At 43.0% G+C, this 25,789-nt stretch overlaps 2 protein-coding genes across 10 annotated transcripts; both read left to right on the top strand.

The window, feature by feature from the left end:
• The first annotated feature begins 265 nt into the window (after positions 1–265).
• Positions 266–2,284, top strand: npy (neuropeptide Y). Its single transcript, XM_034094471.2, has 4 exons — positions 266–338; positions 654–841; positions 1,808–1,897; positions 1,977–2,284. Exons 2-4 carry the CDS (start codon positions 654–656, stop codon positions 1,996–1,998), a joined length of 300 nt encoding a protein of 99 aa, XP_033950362.1. The 5' UTR covers positions 266–338; the 3' UTR covers positions 1,999–2,284.
• A 1,520-nt stretch (positions 2,285–3,804) lies between these two features.
• On the top strand, positions 3,805–25,134 carry pals2b (protein associated with LIN7 2, MAGUK p55 family member b). Of its 9 annotated transcripts, none has more exons than XM_034094464.2 (15): positions 3,837–3,928; positions 10,586–10,747; positions 11,001–11,063; positions 13,650–13,903; positions 17,894–17,994; positions 18,538–18,690; positions 20,340–20,492; positions 21,166–21,393; positions 22,168–22,299; positions 22,391–22,487; positions 22,760–22,828; positions 22,907–23,068; positions 23,156–23,358; positions 23,496–23,624; positions 24,058–25,134. In XM_034094464.2, exons 4-15 carry the CDS (start codon positions 13,774–13,776, stop codon positions 24,232–24,234), a joined length of 1,734 nt encoding a protein of 577 aa, XP_033950355.1. In that variant the 5' UTR covers positions 3,837–3,928; positions 10,586–10,747; positions 11,001–11,063; positions 13,650–13,773; the 3' UTR covers positions 24,235–25,134. The 9 variants fall into 9 exon arrangements, with proteins under 9 accessions (XP_033950356.1, XP_033950355.1, XP_033950352.1 ...); XM_034094461.2 differs by having other exon boundaries at positions 17,894–18,012; XM_034094462.2 differs by having other exon boundaries at positions 10,586–10,759; positions 17,894–18,012.
• The last annotated feature ends 655 nt before the right edge of the window (positions 25,135–25,789 follow it).

Raw genomic sequence — 25,789 nt, 5'->3', positions numbered from 1 at the left:
TCCTTAAATGTTATTGGTCACATTCTTTAAAAACGACTCCCTAACTAATCTCTATTGAATGGTTGCAGAAAAGGGTTATTAACTGATTCTATTTTTAGTATACATAGTTACTTTACGTGTATTAAATGTGTGTAAACAGCTTTATTTTAAAGCACTCTAATGACAGCATCACCGGTGACGTTCACGTGAAGAAAGACTGTGCTGAACGCAGCTCTGACGCGTTTTTCTGCAGCACGTGTGCCGCACACAGATATAAAACCGAGCGCGCACCAAGCACCCAGAAGAGCAGAAGAGAGCCTCAGGACAACGCGAGAACATTCCTCAAAACTCTAGGCAAAGTAAGTACCTTAATACTTGATTTACAAAACCTTTTCTATTTCTGTTGTGAAACTTACTCAAAGTCTTTCGACATGACTTTTGATGGTTGTTTTGTAGCTGCATTATTATTGAAAATCTATTAGCAATAATGTGGGCATGTTTATTTTTGTTTTTCTTCTACCTATTACATTCTTAAGGCTCTAGTGTTGAATCTTCAGTTAATGATATCAATAAGGCATTATTTAAAGACGGAAAGGGGAACTTTTACGCACAGTGGAACAAGTGGCCAGTGAGGGACTAACAGTTGTACGGTTGTTTTTGTAATTCTCTGTCAGATGCATCCTAACTTGGTGAGCTGGCTGGGGACTCTGGGCTTCCTGCTGTGGGCGCTGCTGTGCCTGGGCGCCCTGACGGAGGGGTACCCGATGAAACCGGAGAACCCCGGGGAGGACGCCCCGGCGGACGAGCTGGCCAAGTACTACTCAGCCCTGAGACACTACATCAACCTCATCACAAGACAGAGGTAGGCGGACTAATTTCACCTCTTTGCTTTCATTAATAGAGCTGGAGTTATTACCACGAGCACTTTCTCTGACTGGATTGTATTATATTTAATTATATTATGTCTAATTCTAAAAATGTGCACCACTGAATATAATGAGATGACTACTTTAAGATAACATATGCTTGTTTTTTAGTGATGCTTTAGTATATTCTATTTTGAGCCATTTTTCCTAATAGCCCTTAATTGTGGGCAATTTCCATGTACATAGGTTTTCATTTTAGCCGGTTAATTGACTGCAAGGATTCATAGAATCAATCAATGTTTATTTATATAGCCCAATATCACAAATGTTACATTTGTCTCAGTGGACTTCACAGAAAACATGTCAAATCGTGTCTGCGCTCAGATTTAACAGTGGTCTTAAAAAGGAAACTTTCCACAAAATGTGAGACTTATCAGTTATGATTTTGACGTATAGGTTCATTTTGAGATAAAGCCCAAATTATTTGACCTCAAAGAAACAAGGTGTCAAAAGAAAAGCCCTAAAGTTTCGTATGTTGGGGTCGTGGTTTGGCTGCACTAAACAGGGAACACCCGCTGCCCTTTTACCACACAAAAAATAAGCTATCAAGAAGTGACTGTGACTGCATGGCGGGTCCAATCCCCCACTGTTTTCAGCTTTCTTCTGAATGTCAGTGGCTTGAATGCCAGCTGTAGGCGTTTAGCCACCTAGGGGGCACAAGCGCGCCGACACAGCTTATCATCTGAGGCACAGAAAATGAAATGTGGCCCCCTGCTATGCAACTCCTCTCTGGCCCTGCAGGGTCTCAGTGTTACTGCGTTCAATATTAACTGACTTATACATTCATAACGAGCAGATAAATAACTTTTAATCTGTGATTTTTTTTAATATGTCATCAGCTAAAAGGTCAATGTCATAGCAAAGCCATTTAATTATCTGTCTGTTCCTTTTCTGTGTCTCAGGTATGGAAAGAGGTCCAGTCCTGAGATTCTGGACACACTGGTCTCAGAGCTGCTGTTGAAGGAAAGCACAGACACGCTCCCACAGTCGAGGTGTGTGTAAAACTGTAAGTGTAACAGCTCTATGATGATGTAACATTAATCTGACCTTGCACTTTGCATCTCTCTCCAGATATGACCCATCAATGTGGTGATGCTTTCATCAGTGTTGGCTCAACCTCGCTGCTGCCCTGCTGACATATACCATCACTACATACCCTCCTCCACAATATGACCACCCTGCCTCCTCTTACCTTTATGAGCCGCCACATATTCAACCCCTCGTCCTAACTCATCAGCTACAGTCACAACTGCTTATAGTCTGTGCCATACAATTGTAAATAGTTTATCCAGAGATATCATCTGTGAAACATAAAAGTACAGTTTGGGGAGGGCATGTTGATTGTATTGTATAATTGTGCTATTAAAGATTAATTGTTTGAAGAAATGTACTTCTGTGTGTCTGTTTGATAGGCGAAATGGATCACATTTTGTTATCAGATTGGGGAGATTAGATATAAAAACAAGTCTGGGAGTTGAGTTACTAAACCGTGAACCCTGTTTGGACATTTCAAAATGTCAGACAGACCTTAGCAGACTGGAGCCATGGTTGATGGTTGACAACATATTAAATATATAATATGGGATTAATTATTTGCCATGTTGGGAGATTTGAGTGAACATTCTCCATTAATTGTTTTTTTACATGCTCTCCTGACACATTGATCTCATGAAGAGATCAAGTTTGGACTTGCTGTGCCGCACCTGGCCTCCCAGCTGAAATCCATGACTATAGTAATATAGCTCCATGACACTGGGTAATGATGCGAGAGTACATCTTAACCTGGTCTAACAAGCATGAATGGTCCAGTAAAAGCCTACAGTCAGAAAACATCAGTCAGTTTAAGGCTGCCAATTGATTAGCTAATGGCGCTCTCTTGTGGCCATACGGTTAAGTAGGCCTACTATACTCTGAAACTAAATGAAGGGAGAAATTGCATTTCGAGGAGCATTATTGCAAATTACACGAGTGGTTAGCCTACCGCAACATGACATCAAATCGGCTCATAGCACACAATCAAGCAGTTAAGAGGAGACACTGCAGACAGACAGACAGACTGCAATGCAAATTAGATAATCTAAGGAATGAAAAACATTCAGAGAGGGGGAGCTTGGTGAGTTTCGGATTCATGTGACAAACATTTTACTTTCACTAAGTAACGATTATAAAATAGTAACATTGACGATAATGAACAATAATTTGAAAATGTACCATGCTGTTTCATGGCTTTCCTCAGAGCTAGGCTTGGATTCACTGTGGAGATTTGATGAAAGCAGGAGAAGAATTAATGCAAACACTTAAATAAGTCTGGTAAAACTTGTTGTGGCTGCTGTGGGACCTGCATGTATAATATAAAATGAACAGATTATGTTAAAATAAATGACTAAGTGAGTACGCGAGGCCATTTGAACTGCTTGCTAACAGTCTCTTTAGCTAGCTTTAGATTTAGCTTGTGAATTAGTCTCGTGTGTTGGCTAGTAGGCCTAATAATATCTAGCCTCATTTATTGTTATTTTAAGGTTTTTTTCTAAAGGGAGTTTTTCAAACTTTTATCAAATCCCAGTAGGTCTATTAGCATAATTATGTGGGCTGTGCATGTAGGTTTAGAGTTGTTTTGTTGTATTTTACTTATATACTTTACTAAAAAATATGCCTATAGTTTTTTATACATACATAGTTATACTTATAAACCTACTTTAATATTATTTGTCATTGCCTAGGCTTAATGTATTTGTTAGAACCATAGACTGTATAAAGGTTAGAACGCTAACATGTATTTATGTGAATGGACGAGTGTGTGTATGACATTGTGAAAATGCTACAATGTATTCACTTAGCGAGTACCTTGGCTGCCATTGGTCAATGTTGTATGACGTCAGGGGAGGAGGCGGGGCGTGGCTGTTTGATTGGCGTCGTGTTCTCTGGTAGTCTGCTGCGGGACCAGGACAGACAGCTGAGGGGGCCCTGAATGTCTAACCGGGACGGTCGGTGGTCTACCGCGAACTCAAAAGCACGATTTACAGGTAAGTCAAGGCTCGTGATCTTATTTGTGTTGTGAATAATTTGGATTCATTCATCCTCTTGCGTTCAAACGGGAGACAAAGACACTTTGCCGTGTTTGAGGTGCAGTAGAGTTTGACAGAAGGGGAGCTTTGCCCCCCAATAGAGCCCGCTCTGCTGTGGGAACAGGCTTTAATCAGACACATATCACTCTGCGTTGGGCGCCTTATGTGGAACCTTTTCCTTTTTCCTGCATGAGGAAGGATACAGCGGATGGGTTGTAGTTGCAAGTGTGCGCACGCCACAATGGCTCGGATGGGTAACAAAAAATGGCCGCACGTGTGGTGAAATCGGTGTAAATGTACAGTTGTCTGGTCAGCCAACACGGGGCAGAGGTTTGGCACGGATCAGGCGCACGGTTCAAGCGCACGGAATCTGGCACACAGAGGTGGCCATGCGTCAGAACCGTGGCGTCGATCCATGAATGGGAAGATATGAGGAAAGAGCTGCAGGTTATAATGCTGACAGGATGAGGAGCGGGAGCCAGTCTCGAAATGATAGACTGCAACATCTACCAGCAAAGGGTGGGCTTTAAACACAGAGACCATAACAACAGGTTACACACACCAGAAAGAACATTCCATTTAGTTGTCTAGAAAAACTTTGTGAACAAAGCTGTGTTTATTTTAAGTTGATACTAAATGAAAAAAAGGGGGGGGATTCGTGGTGTGGCACAGACTGGCCGACCAGAGACGCAGCCAGACGGTCCTATTGATTTTGTTGTGTCCTTCATTGAGATATACGAGTGCACCGCCTCATCATAATGCACTAACACGATGTCAGAACGACTTTGTTTGAGCGCTTAATCGAAACATGAAACCACTCGTATATGGTATATCAGAATGGACTCTCAGCTCTCAATGAATCTTTTCTGCTCAGAGGAGCACAGGGTCACTTGGCAAATGCTTATAAGCAGTTTAGCCACATGCACGTGATGGGGGAAGCCCATGCACATACGCACATCCTTGGGGATCCTTCCTGGCAGCCAGGAACTACTACCAGAGGGCATGGGTCTTGTTGCAGCTACACTAGAGTGTATGGATCTTTCTGTCTTCCTTCCAGAAACCCTAATCAAATTTGTTGAATCTAATGGGAGGAACAAAGGGAGGAAGGGAAGGAGACCTGGACAGTTTAGTACATTAGAGTAAATCTGTAAGGCAAGGCAAGTTTATTTATATAGCACTTTTCAACACAAGGCAATTCAAAGTGCTTTACAAAAAATGAAAGACATTAAGAAAATGGCATTTAAAAAGAAAAGCTAATAAAATAAACATTAAAAGAAAAAATACATGGATAAAAGTTACAGTGCACTCTAAGATATGAATAGTTCAATTAAAAGCAGCGACAAAAAGAAAAGTGTTCAGCCTGGATTTAAAAGTAGTAAGAGTTGCAGCGGACCTGCAGGTTTCTGGGAGTTTGTTCCAGATATTTGGAGCATAATAACTGAACGCTGCTTTAATGTGTTTAGTTCTGACTCTGGGGACAGAAAGCTGACCGGTCTCCAAGCAGTCTTTTGAGTCAGGATCCAGGATGACCTTCATTGTGTTCGAACATCTCAGTGCCTGAGAGTTGTCAGTGAGTCATACAGGGACCAAACCCAACTTTCAGAGCTTTTACTTTTCCATTATTAATACCCGGAGTAGTGACAGATGGTACAGGAAAAAGAAGGGAGGAGTAGAGCAGGAGAGAGATAGAAAAAGGGAAAACACACGTAGACACACATACTGGGGTGACTCACACTGCAAGGCTACGAAAAACACATGTATCATAGCGGTTGTTAACTACACAACTATAATCAAGCCTCCCCAGTTAATACACAACTAACCCCATCACATTTATCATGAGCTAATTGCATCTCTGTCACTTAAGTACACACATAAATCACTAACCTGTACAGAGAGGAACATTATCTGTGTGTAAGAATGGCTGCAAGGTAAATGTTTTGGCAGTTTTTGCTGCAGCATATAGTGCTGATTCGCCAGATCTCGTCCATCACCAAGTCCTTTCGGATGCAGATCAACAATGACTTTATCCATGTTGCATATAAGACAGTTTTATGATGTGCGGAAACACCTCTCTTTTTCACCACATAAAGACAGAAATGTAGAATATGTAACTCATCTCTCGAATAAAATCCCACCGACAACAGACTAATCAGGATGAATACAGCACATTTATGTGAGATAATCGGCATATGATTAAAAGTCGTCTACTGAGATTGTCTAACAGCTCAGAATCACATTCATTTAGCAGCACACTCTAACTCTGGAGGAGAGCCACGTGTTGCCAAGATGAGCAGAGAAAAATTCACTGGTTAAACTCATTTGAGACTAATTTATTTTCCTTGTCTCTTCCTCCCACGGTTCTTCCCACATTTTCACCACCCGACATCCATTTTCAAATATTTTAAACTTTGCAGTCATGTTGCATCACTTCGCCTCCCCCATCCCTCCCCTATCTTTTCCTTAATACTAATGACTAGTTACCGGAGGCTGGAAAGGGAGAGAGACTGAGGAAAAGCAGGCGCAGATTATGTCAGGAGGTGCTCATTATTAAGATCACTGCATGTTCGGCGTCGAGCCACGCACGGACGGCGGTGTAATTATATCATCCCTAGCTGCGTGGAAAGCACAGACACCCCACCAGCTAGAACATCACCCAGGAGGAGAGTGAGGTCATTTACGGTGATGCAGGACATTGCAATGATGCAACAATTGATGTCTTTGTGTTGCATTGTGGTAATTTAGTTTGCAGGGTCAGGTGTAGAGCAGGGTTAATTAAGCATGAATCAGCAGAAAGGTGGCTACAACTCAACATTTACCGAAACTGAGCAGATTTATGAACTTTCTGTGACATGCTGCAATAATAGAAAGATGACTGACTAGAAAATAATAAATATTGTGCTGATGTTAATCTGCTAAAAGGTCCATCTTGGGGTGGCTGTGTAATCCTCATACTGCAGCTGTGTTAACACATGGAGTGACCTACATCGAGTTTGTCTGGAGGCAGACGTGATGGCGTTGGTTATGGTGGGGGTTATATGAATAGCCAGTCCTTAGACACACACACACATACGTCCACAAATACTCACTGCCTCCTTGAATATCGCGTGCCCCCTCGAGCACTCACTACCATGGTGGCGTAATACGGTGTGAGCAAGTTTAATTATGACCCTCTGCTACCCCTGGAGTAGCTCCAGGCTCCCAGGACAGAGCTCACTGGCCTCTTTTGTGATTCTCAAGTCATCGAGAGGAACTCAGAGTGACGGCTGCTCTGAGATCAGCACAGAGCGGGGGAAAGGTTTTGTCAGGCACAGAAAAGATGTGCAGAGAATATAGAGACGGATTGAATGGTAACTCCAGGAAGGATGCTCTCTGGGCTTCAGTCTGTATTTATTTGTGTGTCATGACCCCCAGTGATTTATCTGGGTGTGATCCTAGATAACAACCTGTCCTTCACTGCAAACATCGCTGCTACAACCCGTTGCTGCAGATACACGCTTTACAACATCAGGAGGATGCGTCCCCAGCTGACCCAGAAAGCCACGCAGGTTCTGGTCCAGGCTCTCGTTATCTCACGCCTAGACTACTGCAACTCCCTCCTGGCTGGTCTACCTGCATGTGCCATCCGACCTCTGCAGCTCATCCAGAATGCAGCGGCTCGTCTGGTCTTCAACCTTCCTACATGTTCCCACACCACTCCGCTCCTCCGCTCCCTCCATTGGCTTCCAGTAACTGCTAGAATTCACTTCAAGACACTGGTACTTGCGTACCATGCTGCGAATGCATCTGGCCCTTCCTACATCCAGGACATGGTTAAACTGTACACCCCAGCACGTGCACTTCGGTCTGCATCAGCCAAACGACTCGCTGCACCCTCGCTGCGAGGGGGACCCAAGTTCCCATCAGCAAAAACACGTGGGTTTGCTATCCTGGCTCCAAAATGCTCCAAAATGGTGGAATGAGCTCCCCATTGACATCAGGACAGCAGATAGCTTACACACCTTGCGGCGCAGACTGAAAACTCATCTCTTTCGACTCCGCTTCGAGCGATAGAATTACTAACAAAGAATTTCTAACAAAGCACTTGTATACTAACAAAGGACTGGCTTATCTAAAGCCAGTTGAGCAGCACTTGAAATGTTTGGCTCTATGAAACCTGATGTACTTATATGATTCTGTTTTCTTCAAGGTTGTGTCTTCCTGGTCGAATGTACTTATTGTAAGTCGCTTTGGATAAAAGCGTCAGCTAAATGCAATGTAATGTAATTTAGCATCATACTCCATCTGAGACTATGAATCCACAAAATGTGTCCATTGAGACACCAAGTCGGAGGTAAACTGAGATTTCTTGCTAGCGTGACGGAGGAATTAAAACCACAGGGCCAGCTGATGTTTGTCTGTGCTTTTAATAGCGTGCATGTTCACACACACACACACACACACACACACACACACACACACACACACACACACACACACACACACACACACACACACACACACACACAGGTTTACATGTGAGGACAGCATTGATGTTTTGTACAAAAACAAACCCTCTGATCCCTCCGTAATCCCGCTTCCATGAGCTGTCCATCATCTGAGTGCTTGGCAACGAGGGGGTACTCAGAGGACGTTTGTTGGCTCGTCCCTTCCAGCCAATGGCAGCTTGGATTGGAAATGACTGAATGATTTCCCCCTCTACCCCAAGAGAAGGACAGAGGAGTCGACAGTGATTAAAGGATATCAGGGGAGTCCTTAGTCTGGTGCTTGCTGAGAGTCTAATGTGAGAAAATCGACTTGGCTTTTGAGAAATTCGATTATGTGTTGTAACTACAGTTTGTAGTCTTTTGGATGACATGCCGTTGACATGCAAATAAGTGCAATCACAAACTCTCTAAGACTATTCCAGGAAATGCAAATTTACAGAAAGCATCTATGGACATCTAGATATAAAAAGATTTTCCTTTGGTGCACCTATTACAAGATGAACGGCAGTTACCTGGCAGTTTCTTGGCACAGCGAGACAGATTACGAAGGTGTCTGTATTCGACGACCACTCCCACCTCTCTTTCTTCTCTGTTCCCTCTCAGCCTCCCAAAGATTTGAGAGGCTTTTGCTACAACTCCCATCTAATCTTTAAGGATACCGCCTTTTATCTCTTCCTCATCCTCTTGCTCTGGATGTGTCCTCGGAAATTCTCCCAACTCCCTCAGCGTATTTCTATTAATCGCCTAAAAGCCAGTAGTGACCCCTCCCATATTTTTCTGCTAGGGTTGTACCTTTTCCGTCTCTCCTCCCTCCTTGTTCGGACCTTTGATTGTCATGGCCCGGCTTCCCCCCCCCCTGTTGCCCGGATGATTTGCCGAGGAATTGAACCGGTAGCTTTGCCACCATTAACATTCCTCTAAGGGATATCTTTCACTTCCAATGAGCGTGCCATGCTTGATTGTAATCTGTGTTGTGTAATGAATTGACCTCTTCCTCTCTCTTCCTCTCTCTTCCTCTCATACAATAAGAGCCCAATTAGCTCCAGCATGATGGGTGAAAAGACCCCAGAAAAGCTACAAGAGATTATAGCGAATCAATGATGAGTAAACATCCCCTGTGTGTCGTAATCACCTTGTAAATGTTTTGTCCCTTGGAAACAATTTTGATGATTTATCGCGACTGTAGAGGAGCTTAGAGTCGAGGGATAAGTGGCCAATGCGAGGGACTGAGAAGATATACCAATATTATGCATTTTAAGAGATTTAGTGGATGCCTTTATACACTGTTTCAAGAGTTAGCAGCTAGAACCTGTGGTTTTTATATGAATATCTAGCCATTACACTATCTCTCATTTCCTCTGGAAGAGAAAGATGGAAACAGAGGGAAATAAAAAGAGGCGAAAGAAATGAAGCATGCCAGGGCGATAATGTATTGTTTTGTGGCTGCCAGCAGGCATCAGTTATTTTTTTATCACACTATTTAATTGTTTTTTTGTTGGCTTGCATTTTATTTATGCAGTTCAGCATAAATTGTTTTAGCGCTGCCAGACTCAGTTTTATGAGAGGAATTTTGTTTCAAACACCTATTTAGAGTCACTTATGAATAGAAAACACAAGAAATAAGGAAATAACCTTTTTAACTCTGCTTTTGGACCAAATGTAGAGAGTACATTTGATTCTAACTACTTGAGCTTGACAGTTTATTATTGACTTAGTTAGTACAGTCCCCAAAGCAATCCAAACTCAGATTACTTTAATTGCTTGTTTTAAAGCATTTCCCAGTAGTCCTCAGCACACATAGTTTGCTCAGATGTCGGTGAACTGCCGATGATAACATTGATCATGGTTTTGAACCCTGCTTGGCTGAAATTATTTTTGTTTTCAACATGCCCTCACATCTCTTACAAGTTTCCATCTGTACCTCATCTGTTTTTTTTAACATCCACCAATGCTTACAATATAAAAAGAGGTATCTATGATAAGCCAATGTCAGCTCATAATAATGTCCCTCTAATATAGTGGTCTGGTTCTCCATGAACACACAGAAGGCGAGGATGCCTGTGTCTGTAACTGATAGTGAGAGCAGATGCTCTCTGGTAATGAATGCTTACTGCTTTGTCATTACTTTCAGAGACTCGTAGCCATTTACTGTGTTGACGGCACGGTGCCAGCTGAGGATGCAGGCATCCTTGAATAGCTGAGGACAATGAACGGTTCTGGATGACTGTGCATTGCTTTCAACGAACAACGGCTTCAGTCTGCAGACAAGACTCATATCTTGCAGGAGACGACGGTGACACAGACGGTGTGTGTGTGTGTGTGTGTGTGTGTGTGTGTGTGTGTGTGTGTGTGTGTGTGTGTGTGTGTGTGTGTGTGTGTGTGTGTGTGTGTGTGTGTGTGTGAGGGATAAGCAACAGCATGAATCTGAATGCTCAAGCGTGTTTTTGAGGAATGATGAAAACTGGTGTGCAGCCAGGAGTGCAAGTGGGACTGAATATTTGCGGATGGTCTCACTAACCCACACACATCTCTCTGTCTCCCTTCAGTTCTTCACAGTTGACCGATGAGCAGCCAGTAGGACTGGGATTAGGCTACACTGATTGGCACAGGTAAACACAACTTCCCCCCCCCCGCCTCTTCCTCAGTACTACTGACACACTGGAGACTTAGTTTCTGCTGGCAGACATGATTTTGTCTGTTCAGAGGTAGGACTGGCCCGCTTTGAAGCAAGGATGTGCTGATCACTGCTCTTAAAAAATATTTTTAAGAAAGCAAAGAATCAGCAGTTATTTTTTGGGGGACGGGTGTCTTAATATGTCCACAAGGATTACACAGTTGACAATAGTTTCTCCTTTGCTTATATTCATCTAAAACTGTGAAATATCAGTTTTATATAACAAAGATCTATTTATGCTGCACAAGCTCCTTAATTCATCGCATTTCCCGAGTTCGGGAGTCACTCTTCAGACTTTGGTGTGTCCATGAGCTTCAAGTCTTCACATGGATGCTACAAAGAGGATGTATTTTATTGCTCAGAACGTTTTAACAATACGTTTTGTCCCAGACTTGTTGGTTTGGTTTCTGCCATCAACATATTTGCTTTCGTCCACCATGTTTCTTTTTAATAAGCACGTTAAACAGGCAGGCCCTGTTCCAAAGTTTTGACAAATCTGACATATTATACTGACTTTAAGCTTACATGAACTTTTCCATTCATAACACATTTTCTGACACCACTTTAGCATTACTGCCTTTGATCTAGAGAGGTAGATACATCTCTTAGTTTGGTACCATTTTATTGTGTTGGTGGTATTATTTTATTTGTCATGGGAACAGCATTCTTTCTCACACAGGCTTATCTTTTAACAAACCAGTGTGCTTTCCTACATACATTTCCGTGATCAGTGATTTTCCTAAAATCTGTGTCGGCTACCCGTGTCGTTTTGTTTTTCGAGAAAACAAGTCACGTTTGTTCCTCCTCACACAGCTGCTCTGCCTCAGTTAAACTCTGTGAAAATAGGCTCTTGTTTTTCGCCCCCTTAGTGCACATTGGCAGAGCAGGCAGAGCATCAGACTGGTTGGACAGATAAGGAGAGAGAGAAAGATTCTGTAATCCTGCTTTCGTGGCCGGATTAAAATCCCATGGTCCTAAAATGGGGGGAGGGGTTGAATGGTCATGTTGAGGGTGGGTGGAGGGAGGGAGAGGTTGGGCGGATTAAAGCCCTCAGAGCGGCCCCTCGCACAGCTGTGTCGCTGTGGGAGGGGCCTGTTTTTGATGACTCTGGGATGGATGGTGCCTCTTCTGAAGGATCACCAAAACAAATCTGTTGAGCTTCTGCAATATTAAAAAAAACAAAAACATGTTTTCAGTGGTTCTTCGCCGTGCTATCTGTAGATATGGCAGATATGGTAGATGGCATGCCACTTTTGTCCAGAAATGTCTCAACATGCATCGCATAGATTGCTATAACTCTTAGTAAAGACATTCATTTGCCCTCAGAGGATGAATCCTAAACAATAATCCTCAAAAACACGTCCACCAGAGGGTCGAAGTTCTTAATATATAGTGAAATATCTCAAAATATACTGGATAGATAGCAGTTTTTCCAATATCCGGTCCCGGTCATCACATAATATATACTGTATAAATTATTTATATACCTAGCACAACTTCCAACTGAGTTTTGCCCCAGGATATCTTCCCCTTTACTGTAGTCTCAGACTTTCAGCCGCCCCAAATGAGCATAATCCAGTCAGCACCCAGCCAGTAAGGTAACAAGGGCACATCAGGAAGAAAGACCAAAGTAAAAATGACAGAAAAAAAAATCTCCCATTACTCTGACACATGCTGCTTTAAGGAGGCGCTGAGCGGCTTGGTCCTGCAGCGGGGGGGCCGAGCCATGGAGCAGTGTGAATGAGAGGAAGAAGGAGGAAGAGAATAGGGAATGTAGGGTCAGACCCCCTTCAGTAACACTTATGTAAGATTACTTACATAATGTGTGTGTGTGTGTGTGTGTGTGTGTGTGTGTGTGTGTGTGTGTGTGTGTGTGTGTGTGTGTGTGTGTGTGTGTGTGTGTGTGTGTGTGTGTGTGTGTGTGTGTGTGTGTGTGTGTGTGTGTGTGTGTGTGTGTGTGTGTGTGTGTGTGTGTGTGTGTGTGTGTGTGTGTGTGTGTGTGTGTGTGTGTGTGTGTGTGTGTGTGTGTGTGTGTGTGTGTGTGTGTGTGTGTGTGTGTGTGTGTGTGTGTGTGTGTGTGTGTGTGTGTGTGTGTGTGTGTGTGTGTGGCGACTCAGGAAACAAGAGGAGGGGTATTCAAGCAAGCCCTCAACAGCAGGAGAGGATTGTGGGATTATGTGTGTGTGACCAACGGAGGGGGGTTGATGGTCAGGAAGGTATTAAAGAGTGGAGGGAGGCGAGCGACAAGTATTGAACGCATGTCCACATCTGTGTGTGCCCTCCAGCTTTCTACCTCTCTCCGTCTTCTCACCTGTCTTTCTGAACTTACATTAGTATCTTCCCTCCTTAACCCCCCCTTCATCTTCCTCCCTTCTGCATCTCCTTGTCTCTCAATATCCCCTGATCTTAATCCCACTCTATTGTCGCTCTCTTTTTGTCTCCTGCTTCTCTCATTCCTATGTCCTCAATCCTCTCTCTTTCTCTCCTCTCTCTGCCTCTTTCTGTGTTTTTGGGAGTTTAGCGGGTCAGCAGTGCCAGACAAGACGATTGGAGGAGAGACGACGTAGTTGCAGAACTGCTGGTGCTCACTAGTGGTTAGCCTTAGCGTACTTCAGGCAGCAGAGAGGAAGAAGGAGGGCTTGGAGATGGTCACAGCTATGGAGGACGCCTGTCCCAATGGGGTACGGGAAGAGGAGGAGGTGGCGGCCCCGGGACAGCCTGGCGCGGAGGGGCCCCCTACAGTGCCGTCCACCCAGGGAACAGATACGTCTGGAGGTGAGGAAAGAGGAGGGAAAGGCGGGGTGTCACCACCAGGGAGGGGAGAGATTCTGCAGTCTTTGATTTTGTTTTGATTGATGAATTCATATTCATGTAAAATGAGAAGGCGGTCGAGTTTGTCAGCTCTGTCAGAAGAACTTAAAAACATCATCATTTCCTAAAGCTGTTCAATTTCAATTTTAAATTAGATGTTATTTAACACTACTATTTATGTAAAATAATTATTTATTGTCAATGTTAATGTTGGTTAAGTCATTTTTACATGTACCAGCCTACCACTTGTTAGTGGCAAAAGCTGGACACTTCAACCATTGCAAGTGTCTATCTATTACCTTTTTACAGGTTTATCCATCAATCTATTTCAAATATTTACCAATAACTTCTAGCTAATGTGAACTATTATAAACAAAAAAACTACTTTGAAGTAACTTACTGTTCCCTATTTCCAAATGCTACTATCCATCTATTAGCTTTAAGTTGTAGCTACTAGTTAGCTAGCTCCATGACTTTAGCTGAGTCAATATATACACTTTTTCTTCTAATTTAGTTAAGCCGGTTTACAATACCACGTAGCAACTGTGTGAGTCACCTTGGTTAAATTCACTGCTTGCTTATTTCCCCTGGAGGCGGTTCAGTTCATAACCTTCATTACTGAAAAAATCACATTATAATAAAAGTGTTTTTTGGTGTGGGAGACCTTTGTGTCAGCCCAGATGCACCTCTTATTTAATTTTTAATGTGTAGCATTGAGAGAGAGAGAGAGTTAGGAATTGTTAAGCAGGGAGGCTCTGCATTGGCATTCACAGCAAACGGTGCTGGTAGGTGGACAGAGGCGGGGGTCGGAGGATAAAAGAGACTGCAGACAGAGACGGGAATTAAGAGCAGGTAAGCAGGATGATTCATGTGTAGATGAAAACACTATTGTGACCGTCAAATGCTTTAATCTCTTAGATTTTACAACTTCTTCAGGCAAGGTTTAGCAGGAGGCTCGTAGATGGTGGTATCTCCATGCCATAGTTCATGGGATTATACAGACTTCAGGCAGGAGGCTTTAGTTCATGTCTACTCTCTCAGGATAGAAAAGCATCCCAGAGTTGCTTGTTAGCATGAGTAATGTACACACTAGTACACGTGGCAGGGCTGTGGATGCGCAAACATTCCTGTGGCCGAGGACGCAGTGACACAGAGAGCTGACCTGGTGGGGAAAGGTCATCAGAAAGCACTGAAACCCTGTGTGTGTGTGTGTGTGTGTGTGTGTGTGTGTGTGTGTGTGTGTGTGTGTGTGTGTGTGTGTGTGTGTGTGTGTGTGTGTGTGTGTGTGTGTGTGTGTGTGTGTGTGTGTGTGTGTGGTGTGTGTGTGTGTGTGTGTGTGTGTGTGTGTGTGTGTGTGTGTGTGTGTGTGTGTTGTGTGTGTGTGTGTGTGTGTGTGTGTGTGTGTGTGTGTGTGTGTGTGTGTGTGTGTGTGTGTGTGTGTGTGTGTGTGTGTGTGTGTGTGTGTGTGTGTGTGTGTGTGTGTGTGTGGTTGAGGTGATTTCAAGAGAGAGAGGAAATGTGTGTGTGTGTGTGTGTGTGGTTGAGGTGATTTCAAGAGAGAGAGGAAATGTGTGTGTGGTTGAGGTGATTTCAAGAGAGAGGAAATGTGTGTGTGTGTGTGTGTGTGTGTGTGTGTGTGTGTGTGTATACTTGTGGGGACCTAAATCTGTTTACATAGTCACGTGTGGGGACTCGCCTCCCATATGGGGACAAAATGGAGGTCCCCATGAGGGGAATCATTAATTCTAGGGTGAAGACTTAGTTAGGTTAAGGGTTAGGGTTAGGCATGTTATGGTTAAGGTTAGGATAAGTCTCCAGGAAATGCATGTAAGTCAATGTAATGTCCCCTGAAGTGATGTATACATGGTATGTGTGTGTGTTTTTGCATGTATGTATTTGTGTAGTCAGATGTTGGTGAAGTCAGTTGGATACATCTTGGGAAAATAGGAAAACACATAATCCTCCAAATCGTATTGCGATTTTCTATAAGTGTGATTGAGTGAGTTTGAGGCTGGTGGTTTAACGCTTGTTTATGTGTTTGCACATGTGTGGATGTGTTTACTACAATTACAGCCCTACTGTATGTTTTTGTAGTTAGTGAAACATCGTGTTGGGTCCCCAGAGGAACTGAGTTGGAGCATCTTATATATGCATTCAGTTATGGATTGTGTTAGTGTGTCATGATGTAGTAAACAAATTGGTTTATGGATACACAGGCTCAACAGTCTGCAGTAGATTTAACTTCTCTGCCCCATTTGGCTTTCTTTAAGGGGATCATAAATATTTAAGGGCTATTTTTGCATGGAGCCCTCTGGTTATGCAGTCTGTCTGCTCTGTGGTTATCAAGACACTGGGAGGTCTTTGCTTCATTGTGAGATAAATTGCATTTATAATTTACATATTCTATCCTGTAAGCTCCCTTCCTTCTTTCTTCATCATACAACTGTGCAACTTGGATATTAAATAAATCAATGTCAAACAATAGTTTAACTGACTTCCTTTGTACTTTAAACCAGGTAGTGAATAGCATTGTAAACGTTACAATTATATTTGTATATGCAGTATGTTGCTTACAGTCTGTGGTATAGTATGTCCACACACACACACACACACACACACACACACACACACACACACACACACACACACACACACACACACACACACACACACACACACACACACACACACACACACACACACACTTTGTATGTTCTCCAACCAGCAACTAATGTGTCACCTTTTTCTATACAGGACTATATAGGTACCTTGACTCTATAACTTGAGTCAAGGTTAAAGATGATAATCATAGGTTCATAATCGCAGGGTAAATATGTTGTATATATGTGATGACTGGACATATTTACTACCCACATAAGTGTATACTGACTCAGACATACACACACACACGTTCCCAGAGCTTTAAGTGTCTTAAATGGGCTTATGTGGGCTTTGAGACCCTGGCATTAAGCCGTTATCTCACTGATACCTGCAGTCACACCTCTACCTATCTCTGTTTGTGTGCACATTTAATACAAGACTGAACAAAGTAGGAACATCTCTCAGAAATCAACCTATACACATTTTATGTAGGTCCATGTGGGAGTTTTATCACTGGACTTTTAATGCTGTTGTGGTTATTGTGAACAGACCTGATGCAATCGAGCTTTATTTTTGATATATTTGGGGGGGGGGGGGCTGTGTAGCAACAACTTCTCAAGGCCATGATATAATGATATATCTCTTGTAATTTAAAACATTTTCGTGTAGATTAGCAATAATTGAGAAACATTGGAGCTGCAACAATACTGACTAATTACTAAGTCAATCAAGAGCAAAATATTCACCAGCTTTTTAGTTAATAGATTACATTTTAATGCAAAAATAGCAGAAAATGGATTTCAGCCTCTCAATAAAGAGATATCCTGCTTTTTCTCTGTTGTATGTCACATAAAACCAGACATTTAAAGACATCAACTTGGACTGTGACAAACTGGGATGGATATTTTTCTCTATTCTCTGACATTTTATAACCCAAACTACTAATCAAGAAAGTAATCTGCAGGTTAATGGATAACGAAATCATGTTAAGTTGCTGGCCTAAGTAACATAAAAGTTAGCGGTTGGTTCTGACATTATTACGCCAGTGTTTACTTCTCTCTCTTATTGTGTGTGTGTGTGTGTGTGTGTGTGTGTGTGTGTGTGTGTGTGTGTGTGTGTGTGTGTGTGTGTGTGTGTGTGTGTGTGTGTGTGTGTGTGTGTGTGTGTGTGTGTGTGTGTGTGTGTGTGTGTGTGTGTGTGTGTGTGTGTGTGTGTGTGTGTATGCTTTGTGTGTATGCTTTGTATGTATGCTTTGTATGCTTTGTATGACTTTCACGCCCGGCTAACTCTCCTTATCTGTGTTTCTCTTTTTCTATGTCTCTATCTTCCTTATCTCTCCACCCGTCTATCCAGCCATGCAGCAGGTGTCGGATCATCCTCGGGAGCTGCCCACCTCCACGGGCGCCAAAGACATCGACCTTCTCTTCCTGCGCGGCATCATGGAAAGTCCCACTGTACGTCTCCTGGCTCAGGTAGCACACACACACATAGCTCGCGGGGAGCAGACTAACCGCTTGCCACCTCCGAGCTCCCCCCCCCCTAACACACTCTGCTCAGTGCTTTGCTTGCTGTGCTGAAGTACAGTAAGGCTTTGACTAAGTGTGTGCTCCTGCGTCTGCACACGGCACTAATGCATTTATACTGTCTTTGCCTTTTTGACAGTGCATGTGTTTGCAAGACCTCCACACACACACACACACACACACACACACACACACCATTTGATCGAACACATCACTGATGTATACCAATTAGTTCAGTTAGAGGACAGGCTGATGTTGTTTTCTGCTATTTTATATAAAAAAGGTCCTTTGACTTTTAACATTGTAACACAAGGCAGCTCACAGAACAACATATTCCCACAGTCAGCTATTACCTGTATGTAGAATCCAAAATCACACATTCAGACAATTACTATCCTAACACACAAAGTTACAAGATAGCAAAAATAAAACCTCTTGAGATCTGTCCTCCCTAAGCCTGTCTCTCTCCCCCAGGCTCACGAGCAGCTAGAGGAAGTGAAGCTGGAGGCGGTGCAGGACAACAATGTGGAGCTGGTGACGGATATCTTGGGAGAGATAAACAATCTCAAGGTGCAAGACAACAGTGCGGCCGAACTGTCCAGGATCCTCCAGGAGCCACACTTCCAGGTGAGGCAGAGCCAAACACTTGATCTTGTGCACGAGGGTTAAAGTAAAACAGACATTATCACATAATGCATGTGGTATATACTCCTGCTTGTGGAGTATTGACTCAGTGTTGGGAAGTTATGTGCCAAGTGACATCTGAAACCCATTGGTAGACAATAGTTTTGCAACCTTTTTGCATTTCACACCTCAAAGGTTTTTCAAGTTATTTTCTTGGAGCTAAATGCCATAATTATAGATGTATAGGTTTTGATATTTTTTATCAAGAAATGTATAGTACATTAAACATTATCTCAGCCTGGAGTTGTAATGTTTTGACTGCAGTTATAGTAGCATGGGGGGGCTTTCTGTACCTTCCTTATGCATCAATAGAACATTAACCCTTATCCTCGGACCTACCAGCGGCTTTACACAGGCTCGACTAATAGGAGTTAGACTTCTGAGCCAAGCGAAGCCTCTGAGCCAATCAGAGCCCTTTGTGCTGTAAGCTGAAGGATAAGCCCCTGTTGACCTACTGAGGGAGAGGGAGGGAGGGAGAGACGGGTTAGGAAGAAAAAGAGGAAATGAGGGAAAAATATATCACATCAAATATTGAGTTTGACTTCAGAGACTTCACCAATACATTTCCTGTTTGGCTATCTGTTTTAAAAAAGGTGCTGGTAGTATCTCAAAAGACAGGCTTGTATATCAGTTGGTCGATGGATACAGAGGGACAGTCAGCAAACCAATAATTAGTCGATTAAATGTTTGTGGTAATCCATATTTGAGATTTGAGCCATTAGATGATTAGTTTTTGCCAACGTGTAGGCACATCTTGGACTACCTCATTAAGTGTTTTAAAAGATTGATGTTCATGTTTAATTTTTTTGCAAAATCAAGCCCAGAAGACCATAAAACAAACAGATGCTGCAGCAATGCAAAGTAGATAATTACCATATGTTGTTAAAAGCCTTTTTCACTGTCTGTCCCTGAGATGACTTTGTTACTGCATTTCGCCTGCGTCACTGGTCCACCATCTTCTCGATTTTTTACTTTGTAACATCAAGTAGTGGTTTTGTTGATTCAGCATTCCAGGAAGCTAATGTAACTTTCACTAAACACTAAACTGTGGCCACTAGTTACAATTACAGGGCCATGCACATAGCGTCACGGTGGCAAACATTGAAAATAAGTCAGTACTTTGTCTCAGTAATTGTACTTGCACAGGAATAGTCTTCTAATATGTGTCATACCAGACCTATTATTGTTATAGCAGCCAAACCATTGAATATATTAAGTTAACAAGGCTGCCATTTTTTATTTATAAGACGAGAATATGCTTTTTCGTTAACCATAAATCTAGAACAAACTCCCTTAAAGCTGTAACTCTTAGCTGTTTTACATGTAATCCTCTGTTTGCGGCTGCCTTTTACTAAACAAAATAATTAATTTCCTACACTGCACTATAACCTTTTTATTGTATGTTGTTTTCATTTTCAATTCCCCCTGGATCTGAATGTCCTGTTTTCCTTGCACTTTGTCTCAAAGCTTTTTATGTTAAGTGCTTTGAATTGCCTTGTTGTGTGTGCTATATAAATAAAAAAAGATGTCCTTCCTTTGCCTTCCTCTTTCATCATTTCCCTTCTAAATGACTTCTCCTCTCTTTTTTTCAGTCTCTACTGGAGGCACACGATATGGTGGCTTCTAAGTGCTACGAAGTCCCGCCCCCGACTGACATGACCAATGATGCGGCAGTGAACAATGCGCTGATGCAGGCCGACGCTGTGCGCATGATTGGCATCCGAAAGAAGGCCGGAGAGCCACTGGTGTGTGTGCGTGTGTGCGTGTGTGTGTGTGCGTGTGTGTGTGTGTGTGCGCGCTGCTAGGAGTAATCCAGTACATGAATGACCAAGTAAATCACCAAGGAGATGTGTCGATAGTCAGAACAGTAGGATTGGAAAAAAATGTTATGCTACGATTACAGAGGAACACTTGTAAAGACAGATGGACACCATTGGTGGAGGTAATAGGAGGAAACCGGGATTAATAATGGAAAGATTCTAAAGACTGCATTAAAAAAAAAATGGAACTGGACTGTGTGACAAAATAATATAATATGGCTTCTTTAAAATTAGGAATTTTTATTTTTGAAATATTCTGGTACATGGATATTTATAATATTTAATATATAGGATGACCTTATATATAACCCCATTTAAAAAAAAAAAAAAAAAAAATTGGTTTAATACCTGTGTTATTTACTATCTCAGTGTTATTATTAATTTGATTTTCTATAAGTTTAGTTTTTCATATTCTCATGTTGAATTTCTTGGATTTGAGACCCCTTGTTAAAGAAACTGTTCATCTAAATTGGAATACTAATGGATATAAAGGGCAATGTGAGAAAATCACTAATAAAGAATAAAAGAACAGTAGGATTGTGGGTGAAGGTGTGAATTCGGGTGTGCTAAAATCAGATATCTATCTCCTCCCTCTCAGGGCGTGACATTTCGTGTGGAGAAAGACGACCTTGTCATCGCTCGAATCCTTCACGGGGGCATGATTGACAAGCAGGGTCTCCTCCATGTGGGCGACATCATAAAGGAAGTGAACGGGAAGGACGTCGGCAACAACCCCACGGAGCTGCAGGAGATGCTCAAAGACTGCAGCGGAGGAATCACGCTGAAAATACTCCCGAGCTACCGAGACGCTCCCGCCGCCCCGCAGGTAAACACACCGATGAGATGCTAATGTAAACGCAAGCACGGGCCACTTATGTAATGAGTGGCAGATATTGGGCAGTGGTTCAAAGTTGGTGATCCATCCTTCGGCCCTCCCACAATCCCCTGCGCAGGAATGTGAACCCTGGGATCCCTATTAATAACACTCCACATGCTATCTGGGTCACACTAGCTGCCTCTGTCTCCTGCACACACTCCTGCACACACACGCTTCCTGTAATCTCATGCTCCCCCATGTGGAAAGTACAGTAGTATATGGTATTTTTAGATGTTTTCCCTCATGCGTGCAAATCTTTTGACTAGGTATGGAGGTTGAGGGAAGAAAAGAAAAGCAGCTTTGCATCCCGAACACAACAGTTTGGAAATGCTTGTAAATTTAATGGAGAGCAGTAAAACTGAATGAGACATAATGCAGAATTACATTCTGCTGCACAGTATATTTCACCGGCTTGTTTTATTGCTTCCTCTGGCTGCTTGTTTAATCGAATACATCAGCCAGAGCACTTACCCTTCCTGGCAAAGCCTCTGCTGTGGCGCAGCGTGAACAGCTGTGTCAGTGCATTGTGGGACGTCAGACATAATGTGTGTGAATGAGCCGATGGTACTGTGTCAGTGTGTGAGACAGCATGCTGAACCTGAATCTGTGTTTGTGTCCTTTTTATGTATCGCTTAATCCAGAAGCATTTTGTTATTCTCAGCAAGCCAATAAATATGTATTAAATCCCGCAAAGACTCAAAACTGTGCATGTGTTCGCCACAGGTGTACGTGCGGCCATACTTCGACTACAGCCCAGCAAGTGACAACCTGACCCCTTGCAGAGAGGCGGGGATGGCCTTCAAGAAAGGTGACATTCTTCAGATTGTCAACAGAGAGGATCCCAACTGGTGGCAGGTGAGCTTTCCTCCATCTCCTCTGTGTGTCCATCATTTACTTTAACGAGATTTAAAGAATGAACCATGATCTGATCTTTCCTTTTTGCCAGGCGTGCCATGTGATCGCTGGGGCTACAGGACTGATACCCAGTCAGTTCTTGGAAGAGAAGAGGAAAGCTTTTGTCCCCCGAGACTTTGATGGGTCAGGTATGTTCGTGTGCGCATCTTTAATACACTACTTTTACTTTCGTTAGAGCTGAGACATCCACACTTCCTGTTTCTCTCTAACAATCCTGATGTTGAAATGATGGATTGGCCTAAAGACTGTGAATGCCACTTCTTTATTGCTTTTACCACTAAAAACTGATTCATGGCAATTGAGTAGGCAATGTTTCAAACACTTAATGATCCAAGCCTGCCCCCTTCTGGCCACATGCTATTATAGCATAGACATAAAACTGCATACTTTGTTTTTGTAGGGATCCTTTGTGGAACCATAGCTGGAAAAAAGAAAAAGAAGATGATGTACCTGACGGCCAAGAATGCAGGTAAGGAGCCGTTTTGTTATCTTACATCTTAAGTATCTTTTATTTAATTGGCTTATAATTGTGCCTGTGTTTCAACAGAGTTTGACAGACACGAGCTGCAGATCTATGAAGAGGTGGCGAAGGTGCCAGCTTTCCAGAGGAAGACGCTGGTTCTGATTGGTGCTCAGGGCGTGGGCCGACGCAGCCTAAAGAACCGGCTGATGGTCCTCCAACCCACGCGCTTCGGCACCACTATGCCATGTAAGTACTGACTTTGGTCTTTCTCTTAATTTGGTAACACAAAGAAATCTTTAACTGATCTTTACATTTAACTGGGCTTTTTCTTAGTCACTTCAAGGCGGCCACGTGACGATGAGCTGGACGGCAACTCTTACCACTTCACCACAAGGACAGAGATGGAGGCGGAAGTGAAAGCCGGGCGGTTCCTGGAGCATGGCGAGTACGACGGGAACCTGTACGGCACCAAGATCGAGTCCATCCACGAGGTGGTGAGCACGGGACGCACCTGCATCCTGGACGTCAACCCACAGGTAAGAGGAGGTTTGATAAAAAAGTGTTGAGGGTCCTTTCAGAGAGAACATTTGGCAGCATTATCATTGTAGTGAGCTTTAAAACTAAATATTGTCGTGTTACATAATTCCTTTTTGAACTTTGTGTGTCTCCCCAGGCTCTGAAGGTGCTGAAAACAGCGGAGTTTATGCCTTACGTGGTGTTCATTGCAGCGCCAGATTTTGATACTCTCAAGGCGATGCACAAAGCTGTGGTGGATGCAGGCATCACCACTAAGCAACTCACGGTAGGTTAACAACTCCCATGCACGTCATCACTACTTTACCCACACTGAGCCAGCCTACATAACTAAAAACAGCCCTGTGAAAACATGATTAGGTGAGAGCGTATTCACAGACGGAGTCCTGGCATTTGCTCCTGTGTCAGCCATGGTCTTCGAACACTAGAGTAAAGCACGTCATCATAACAAAAATGGTTACTTTGTTTTAGCGCTATGCAGTGTTGGAGACTATCACATAACCCGGTCCTTGGAACAATTATTTATATTTTCTGACAGAAAAACATTGTAGTCATTGTTAAGTGAGGTTTGTCTGTCTCCCAAACAATAATCCCCGCCTAAAATTTGGACGATTTACAAATTGATGTAAAATAAGCGACAATCTCATAAAAGTGAGTTGTTAGCGCTGATCTTTCCACCACTGACCTGCGCTGTGTTGCAGGATGTGGACCTGAGGAAGACGGTGGATGAGAGCGCGCGGATCCAGAGGGCGTACAGCCACTACTTTGACCTGACCATCGCCAACGACAACCTGGACAAGGCTTTCGAGGTGTTACAGGCTGATGTAGACAAACTGTGCAGTGAACCCCAGTGGGTCCCGGTGAACTGGGTGTACTGAGGACGGTCGCACTGACCCCCCCCCAGCCAGCATGTCTGTGACCACAAGGCCAAAGAAGAGCAGCAGAGGGCACAGATACCTCTGCAAAATAACAAATAATAAAAAAAAATGTCCTGCTCTTTCTCCTCTTGGGCCTGCACGCTGTGCAACTTTTTTTCTACTCAACTCAAAGGGAAAGAGTGCTTATTTATTTTATAACTTTTTATGAAAGATCTTTCTATTCAATGTGGAATTTCATTGAGAATGAAACAAAAAAAATCTGGTCACGCACTAACTCGGGCCATATTTTTGCATTAATTTATTGTTGTAGTTACATGTCAAGTTATTTTGTAGGCATTACCCTTGGTTTCATTCGTCAAGGACATCCGGGATTTATGATCACCGTCCGAGCTCCAGTGTGAAGACAAGGAAGCAGTCGTTGTCCAGGAAACCTGTCAAACATCGTTACCCTGCCTGAGAGACCTGTGTAACCGTTTTATTTTTACGTCCAAACCACTTAATCCTTTAGTGTTTTTATGTAGCTGGTCCTAACTCTTCTGTCAGTGTCCTCCACAGGATCAACTGGGCAGAAAGACCGAAGGTTAAGAGGCCTGTTTACGCACAACTCCTCGATGCAAGATCAAACTGTCTGTCGATACATTTAGTTTTGTTTTGATATACTAGTTTCTCATCAGTATGGTGATTTATACATGTAGATTGTTATGTTTTGTCACACTCATTGATTTGTTTTTAATTCTCCTGTTGTCAGCCTGTCGGACCATCTACATTGACCGTCATCTTTGCTGTCATAAGCCAATTTGTTAATGTTTTATATCTGTGGAAACCCTCCTCATGGTCCTACTCTAAAGTGTTGCAGTATGCCAAAGTCCTGATCATACTCCAAATAAAGTTTGAAATGCACTGTTGTTAAATGTGACTGGTAATTCAACTAATAGGTTATAATTTGACAAGATGGTGAAAGAGTAAAAACTAGCACGATTGTCCATCTTTTTAAATAGGGCAAGGCACCTCACCCCAAATAGCTCCTGTGGGGATTGCCCACAGTATTGAGCTTTGGATAAAAACAATATAATCTGATAAATGTTACTCGTCAAGTCATACCTCATTCACACCAATGCAACTCCGGTTCAAGCTCCGTGCTAGAGCTTTTCAGGTTCAGAACCGGTTCTTCGGTTTAGCTCCGGCCCTTTTCACACTGTCAAGTCCGACTGGTGCTGCGTCATGAAGCCAAACCGCGCGGAAACCCCTCACACAGCGCCATATAATGGATTCTATTATATGGCTCTGCCCTCACAGCTGACACCGACAACAACAATGGCCGATTGTGCTCCAGCTTCCTCTGTACCTCTTCGGAAGACCAGATTCCCAGTAGGTAGCTGGTCTCTTCAATGGACCACTGCTGCTTGTTAAGTTTCTCCATCGTTGTGTACAAACTGGATAAACTCCGGCTTTTTGATGTTGTTCAGGAGTTGATCCCGCCCCTGCCCCCGCCTCGACGTAAGCGTGACGTATGCGGTGCTTTTGCCGGACAATACTTTGGTGCTCGAAATGAACC

The sequence above is a fragment of the Pseudochaenichthys georgianus genome, chromosome 11 (assembly GCF_902827115.2).
Source record: "Pseudochaenichthys georgianus chromosome 11, fPseGeo1.2, whole genome shotgun sequence".
In the NCBI taxonomy this organism is placed as follows: Eukaryota; Metazoa; Chordata; class Actinopteri; order Perciformes; family Channichthyidae; genus Pseudochaenichthys; species Pseudochaenichthys georgianus.
This window is presented reverse-complemented; position numbering and strand designations above follow the sequence as displayed.

What these genes read in the sequence shown, in the direction of transcription:
- npy (XM_034094471.2), top strand. Translation starts at nt 654, where the DNA reads ATGCATCCTAACTTGGTGAGCTGGCTGGGGACTCTGGGCTTCCTGCTG. An exon ending in AACCTCATCACAAGACAGAG is followed by an intron (nt 842 to 1,807) that starts GTAGGCGGACTA and finishes TCTGTGTCTCAG; the next exon opens with GTATGGAAAGAGGTCCAGTC. An exon ending in GACACGCTCCCACAGTCGAG is followed by an intron (nt 1,898 to 1,976) that starts GTGTGTGTAAAA and finishes ATCTCTCTCCAG; the next exon opens with ATATGACCCATCAATGTGGT.
- pals2b (XM_034094461.2), top strand. Translation starts at nt 13,774, where the DNA reads ATGGTCACAGCTATGGAGGACGCCTGTCCCAATGGGGTACGGGAAGAG. An exon ending in CTGTACGTCTCCTGGCTCAG is followed by an intron (nt 18,013 to 18,537) that starts GTAGCACACACA and finishes TCTCTCCCCCAG; the next exon opens with GCTCACGAGCAGCTAGAGGA. An exon ending in CCTGACGGCCAAGAATGCAG is followed by an intron (nt 22,829 to 22,906) that starts GTAAGGAGCCGT and finishes GTGTTTCAACAG; the next exon opens with AGTTTGACAGACACGAGCTG.